Source organism: Limulus polyphemus, unplaced genomic scaffold (assembly GCF_000517525.1).
Source record: "Limulus polyphemus unplaced genomic scaffold, Limulus_polyphemus-2.1.2 Scaffold935, whole genome shotgun sequence".
Taxonomy (NCBI): domain Eukaryota; kingdom Metazoa; phylum Arthropoda; class Merostomata; order Xiphosura; family Limulidae; genus Limulus; species Limulus polyphemus.
In genome coordinates this window covers 75,587-82,832 of record NW_013666545.1, presented here as the reverse complement: position 1 = coordinate 82,832, position 7,246 = coordinate 75,587, and the positions used below count along the sequence as shown (strand labels likewise).

General features: G+C 34.4%; 1 protein-coding gene across 1 annotated transcript in view; it reads left to right on the top strand.

Annotated features, from left to right (window-relative positions):
• The first annotated feature begins 1,534 nt into the window (after positions 1-1,534).
• Positions 1,535-7,246, top strand: part of LOC106461329 (LIX1-like protein) — a 76,168-nt gene continuing 70,456 nt past the window's right edge. The window contains exon 1 of the mRNA XM_013921147.2: positions 1,535-1,757. Within this exon, the coding sequence (XP_013776601.2) occupies positions 1,568-1,757 (190 nt within the window). The 5' untranslated portion in view covers positions 1,535-1,567. The remainder of the gene's footprint in view (positions 1,758-7,246) is intronic.

Genomic DNA, 7,246 nt, shown 5'->3' with positions numbered 1-7,246 from the left:
TATTATTTTTATCTTCTTATTACTGAGGAATTATTCCTAGGTGCCCCAAGTGTGGCAATTACTATTACCCGAGTGCCCCAGAAAAGCTACAACATGCCCTGGGGCATAGCATATACTTTAATGGATATCCTGGGGTATAATGTTGCCTAGGGCATGGTGTAATGGATCAAATATTTGAATGTTCAGGAAACATCATAAGTATTTAGGTTAGTGCTGATGTAAAAAATCATCTCAATTCTTAAAAAATAATGAATGAAAGAAAAGAAGAATACATTATGTCAACCACACTACATGTACCAAATCCAGTGCTGACATGGTCTAATACTCAATACCACAGCTCATCAGGTTGCTGAAATACAGTAGACATAGTAGCAGAGTACTATTTATATCAATTTTTATGAGTGACTGTTATGGTGCAAACTAGTTTAAGTGAATTGCATGACCTAATGTCTTCTGATTTATACAGCTTAACACAGAGTATTCAGGCATAAGCTTTAAGTTTAAAAATAGTTGATATGGTGAAAAAAGACTAATACACATTTCAGTAACTGTTGCATAATATAATTCTGTAGTTGTGCCTAAATCTCCTCATCTTAGAAATGTCCAATGTAAATTGAATTCTAAAAACACCTGGCATGTGTTTTTGTACGTTAACTTATAAAGTTGGTGTCATTATTATTAGATATTAATATAAGTAACATTAGTTTGTATCTCTGACTTAAATAGTAGGAAGTATACTAACAACTATAGTTGATACACTGTAAAACTAAAAGAAGTGAAAACTAGGCCTAATAGTAATGTCGATTCCTTCTGCTAAGACAAAACTAACTTACCTGAAGTCTCGTTAATGTTTAATATGTATACAGTATTACTAATTCTATTACTATTAAAGTTAACCTACTTAAAGTTACACCTTAGTACTAGAGCTTAAATTTAAAAATTAAACTTAAAAGAGTATATATATATTGTGTTAGTAACCTTGATAATTAATTATGTACCACATGTTCATCAACATTTTTGGCAAGATCCCAATAACCATTACTAATACAAATATTTATTGGATCTCAGTACAAAGTGGGAAACATAACTCATCAAATAGTAGAACGTTTTTACTATTTTTTATCCATACTTCGCAAAACCCTCGCTAGCAGTCTTCTAGGAAGAGCGCCACCTGTTGTCTTAACCTGTTGAAATTCCTTGTGTGTACAGATATTGTTGTGTGTAGTGGAGTGTGACAATCTTTCACTAACTGTGCATGCCAGAAGCCGTAGTCCACTAGTTATATTTCACGCTTTGTCACTCATGTTAAGTGTTTCCTTCTTTGGGATTGTTTGTGTTGCGTAGACTCCTAGAGTCTCACATCAGCAGGAAAGGACTCGTCGATATTAACACTAACAGGTGGTCGCTTCGATGAGAAGTAATTTTATGACGTTGAATTAAAAGTTCACCTACATTTAAAAAAAAAAAACTGTTTACATGCTGTAAACATTAAGAATTCACGAGAGTTTAAGAAATACCGTAAATCATTTAGATTGTCTATTTTCTGAAAATCCCTGTCAAAGTTTTGATGATACGCAGAATGCAGCGATCTTCTGCATCTCACGCACTTTCGAAGTCGAAAGCTCCGCCGGTGCCCCCGGCAAGAAAAACTAACACAACGGGCTCAGTTTCAGACGCACGTGCGAAGATGATACTAAAAGAAGCTGTTGATGCAGTCGTCAATAGCTTTGCGAAACATACCCAAGGTTACGGACGAGGTAAGGTTTAGTCAAAGTACTTCAGGATAGACAATTTACATACTTAACTGACGAAACCTGCAGAAAATAGTGTAACATTATAACTCTTGAATGCATCTTGATTGTTTTAACTCTCATAAAAAAGTTGTAAGCTGGTTCCACTAATTTTAATTTATAGGCAAAACAACGGCAGATGACGATGACAAAAATACCACTGTAGCGATCATATGTGTCTATGGCATCAGACAGATCTAAATTTATTTGTGGTTCAATAATGAAAACCAATTTCCACTTGAAAAATGGTTTTTCCTAACTTTCACTGCCTTCTTTGTTCCACTATGTGAAAATATAGCACTTCCAAGTTTAAAGTGGTATGTGTCAAGCTGGTCTTTGAATCATTTTAACAGACATGTTTGTTTAATTAACGACAACCAGTCTAAATGTAAATATACTGTCCCTTTTCACCAGTCTGTTATTTTAGTTTTGACTGCTGGTAATTAAAGTTTTTTACGTACATGTCTGGGCTTTTTTTTTTATCTTTTTCATGCTTTTTCTAAATACTCTTAAGTTCTTGGCTGAGCTAAGTATTATATTCCTGTTTCTTCTGTGACACAAGGACATACTAATCATCTCTGTTATATCTCTTTTGTCACCTGTTCCCAATGTCCACCTGTATACTGTTTGTTCGTAGTTAAGCGCAAAACTACAAAATGGGCTATTTATGCTGTGCCCATCACTGATATCGAAACCCGATTTTAGCGTTATAAGCCCACAAGCTTGCTGCTGAGCCACTAGCGAGTATGAGTAATTCTCAATCATTTTTTTTTGTTTTTTGGAGAGTCACTAAGAAGTAGGTATTCAGAACATTTGAGTACAAACAAATTTAATCCACACTTGATATCAAAGTACCCAGATTACAGGACCATCATTAGCTTAAAAAATACTAGCAATTCCTCGAGGCACGTAGAATTTACACACATATTACTATGCTGTTTCAGTTGTCTACCAGTATATTGCCTGTCAATATACAGGTAAACATTGGGATCACGGTGACAATATACTAGTAAACATTGGGAACACGGCGGTAATATACTAGTAAACAATAGGAATACGGTGGCAATATGTAAATACACATTAGGATCACGGTGGCAATATACTAATGTAATGTCAATATACAGGTAAACATCGGGAACACAGTGGCAGTATATTGGTAAACATTGGGAACACGGCGGTAATATACTAGTAAACAATAGGAATACGGTTTACATTAGCCATCATGATGTTAGCATCATTAAGCTTTGCTGTACATTAAGTGTAACGATGTCAAACTCACTAAATTGTGTTGTAAATTAGATGTAAAGATGTTAGCATCATTAAATTTTGTTGTACGTTAAATGTCATGATGTTAACACCATTAAGCTTTGTTGTACATTAGGTGCAACGATGTCAGACTCACTAAACTATGTTGTAAATTAGATGTAAAGATGTTAGCATCATTAAGCTTTATTGTTCATTAGGTGTAACGATGTTAGACTCATTAACTATGTTGTACATTAGATGTAATGATGTTAGACTAATGAACTTTGTTGTACATTAGATGTAATGATGTTAGCATCATTAAGCTTTGTTGTACGTTAGATGTCATGATGTTAACACCATTAATCTTTGTTGTACATTAGGTGTAACAATGTCAGACTCACTAAACTATGTTGTACATTAGATGTAATGATGTTAGCATCATTAAACTTTGTTGTACGTTAGATGTAAGGAAATTAACATGTGTTTATCCTATAACAGTAAGAACTTGAGGTAAAGAATTATGTTTAAAACCAATAACTTTGTTTATTTCTTGTGCCGACATTAATAAGGTATTTAAGCGTTGAATACCACCTATCTGTGTGTTTGTATATAAATAAATAAACAGCTAAATGTTATTAATAGTAAGGTTAAGAAACTTAGTTCGAGAATTATCACCAGGTGTTGTAAAAATAAAATGGCAGAGATTGTTTTAAAAAAAATAACGAAGATTCTTCTTTTGAGAGTGGGTTAGTTTTCTAACACTTAAAGATTCTTATTTCAATACGGAAACTGTAGGGTACAAATAGACGCATACATAAAAAAAGGTAGCCAACTTTAATGATTGAACGGTAACGTTAGTTACTTAAGTTTCTACTCTTTCTTTAAAAAAAACATCTCTTTCTATGACGTTTAACTGCACGTGAAAGAAAAAGAAACTTGTACGAATTGAAAACTACTCTCTTATTGGCTGTGGTAGGTAAATAAGGTTTAATTGAGTATCTCTTATTGGCTGTGATAGCGAAATAAAGTTTAACTGAGTGTCTCTTATTGGCTGTGATAGCTAAATAAGATTTCAACGAGTGTTTCCATGGGCACCCGCAGAAAGGGGCAAGAGGTGATATTTGCCCCCTTACATTTCACAAAAAACTGCACTTATTATGGTGTAAACTTGACATCGTAGTTAAAAAAAATATTAATTTTTATTTGAACAGTAAATTTGTTTTGGCTTTTAAGCACACATAACACACATTATTTTAGTCTGTTGACTTACACTGTAAAAGCTTATCCCCTACATACATGTTGTCCCTCCCCCCGAAAGTATTTCTGTCGGTGCCCGTAATTGTTTCTTATTGGTTGTGATAGTTAAATAAGGTTTAAGTGAGTGCATTTTTCAAGATTGAACGTAGTAATTTGTCATCGCGTATTTTGGTTTATATTCACACACAAAAATGTTGTTGTTTTTCTCACATCGTTAATAAATCGTTTATTTATTTGTTATAAAATACTTGATTCACCAAGTTCGTTGCTAAAACGAAACACATTTACTTATCTCTTCATAAGTCTGGTATAGAACATTTTGAATCGGAATTTGCCAACCGCATCTCTCCAGACTCCAAACACCTTGGTTTATCAAATTTAATGTTGTTAACTATGAGAATTACTTAAATCGAAAAACATTTTCTCGCGGTTATTTAGTTGTCCGTTGTTAAGGTGAAAATTACAGATGGGCTACTTGTGTTGTGTCAACCGTGGGTATCGTACCCCAATTCCTAACGTGAGATACATTAAAGCAACAACACTTCTTTCTACATTTTTTAGAAACTTTTAATTTCGTTTTGTCTTATTGGTTTTCATTTTCACATTCTAAAAAAAAAGAGGGGCCAAGTCATCCCGTGAAATAAGAACCAGAAAATTTTTCATATTTTGTGTATCAATCTTACCAGAAATTATTATTTCAGTCAAAGTTTGGTAATTAAAACATTTCATAGAGAAATTAGTCTAAACCTTGTTTCTTGCCTCACATGAGTTTAAGTCGATCACCCTCCCGTCGATCGTGGGCTGGGAGTGGTCCATTGTTTGCGTCCCGTTATCGCAGAAATACATAACGCCCCGTACTTTAGAGTCGTGATTGCTTTCTAAAGGTGACAGTTAAATTTCACTATACGGTCAGACAAGCGTAGCTTTGCACGAATATTTGAAAACGACCCCTCCCCGTCCGACCAAAGATATTTCCTCTACTAGATATATTCTGTTGAAGCCACCTAGCGACGACCTGACTTGACCTGGCGGTTAGAGTGCTCGACTCGAAAGTTGGAGGCCGCGGGTTCGAACCCCATCATCGAACGTGCTCGCCCTTTCAGCCGTGGGGCGTTATAATGTTACTGTCAATACCGTTATTCGATTAGTGTAGCCCAGGAGTTGGCGGTGGTTAGTGCTGAGAAAAATTCAACAGATAAAGAAACAAAGCTATGTAGCGATTATGACTATACAAAATTGACGATGTAGCACTCTTTGTAAAGATATCAATTTCAACAGCTTCGATAAACTTTTAAAATATTCACAGTATTATCGTGTATATATAAAATATCATTTTATTGAAACAATACTGACATTTTAATATGTCCCAGAAATAGTAGTATAACTTTTTTTTTCTTTTCGCCGTTTCTAGGACCAATAGCTACTAGCTAAAATGTAAAAGTTATTTAAGTTGACATATAACACTCACAGTTGTTGGAACACGTTACTTCAGGCCTGTAACGTTCTGTTTCTTCGAAAGCCTAAGATTAACAACACCAAGTCCTCGATACACATTTACCATTCTACCAATTAACTGATTTTGATGTTACTTTGTTAGAGAAATACAAGTTTTTTTTAACCATTTATCACCATGTGGTAAAGTTCGCCGTAATGTCGAACGTATTTCTCTGTCCTTACTTCGATTTTTTTTATTACTTTTTCAAATGCTTCTCGTAGGTTTAACGCATGTTCGTTATTTTTGTATTTATCATTTTAATGTTGCTGTTCTTTGGTGGATACTGTTCTTTTTCTCTTTTCGTTAAGATATCCTGATTTTTGTTTTGTTTACTTGCGAAACAGGACATTGAAAGAAACCTCGTTTTTCTATTTGTATCTACATTCAGGTCATACGTATAAAAATATCTGTAGCAGTATAGTTTGGCGAAGTAATCCTTCAGAAAAAAAAAGGATTGCTATTGGGAATGGTACATTATGATGGAGAGGGGGTGAGTGAGGATTAAATGTAGGTAAACACGTCACGTTGTACGTGGAAGTTTAGTCATGTCAGAAGTTCGCCTGAAAACTACGTGAAGCTGTAGTTAGGTCATTGTCGCGAAGCGAGCAGGTAGGGCATGCTCGGAACTATCACCGCCTGGAGAACACTGATCTCAAGTGAAACCTTGAGAAGGAAATGAAAACAGTTTGATACTTTATAGAAGGTTACGAAACACGAATATAATTATTGTGTACGTTCTAATGAGTGAAACGTACGTGATATTATTGTGTTTCAGTTTTGCTTTTAGACAAAATCCTTTTTTTTTCTTCAATCTAAAGGTATTTAAAATCTGTACCTTGATGAACAGAGTACATAAAAAATCTATTCGGGACCATTAGAAGAAAAGCTTCATAAAAGTCGTGAACAGATATGTCAATATTTTAATCTTAAACATAGACTTACCCATGGAGTTCAGACCCCATCTGGTTTTTAAACACATTTGCATTGGTTACAAGGTCTCGTAAAACATACACAAGTCACCAAAAAAAAAAACAAGAACACCATTAATATTGCAATTAATCTCACTAGTTGCTGCTGGCGTCTTCTATGCATTGTACACCTAACTATTTTGGTAGGTTCTTTACACAGGCGAAAACATTAAATTACTCAATACGATGTAATATGTGGACCCCACCAGTAGTGTATAATGTAAAAATAAGTGAGTAATTCGAGGGTTGAGCGGTCGTGAAATTTAAGCCGGAAATGACAATACCAAAAGTAATGAAAAAAACAACAAAAAACCTTAACCTTACTGTCAAATGACAATGATCGTTGGAGGCACGTGAAGGGGAGGGGATATTTTCAAGATACTTTTAAATAAGATAAAACTTCATTTAACGTCGTATAAATAACTTATATACAAAAAAAAACCCACAAAAAACATCCTGGTAAAGTGTAAGTGAATTTCAGAAATGTTCAC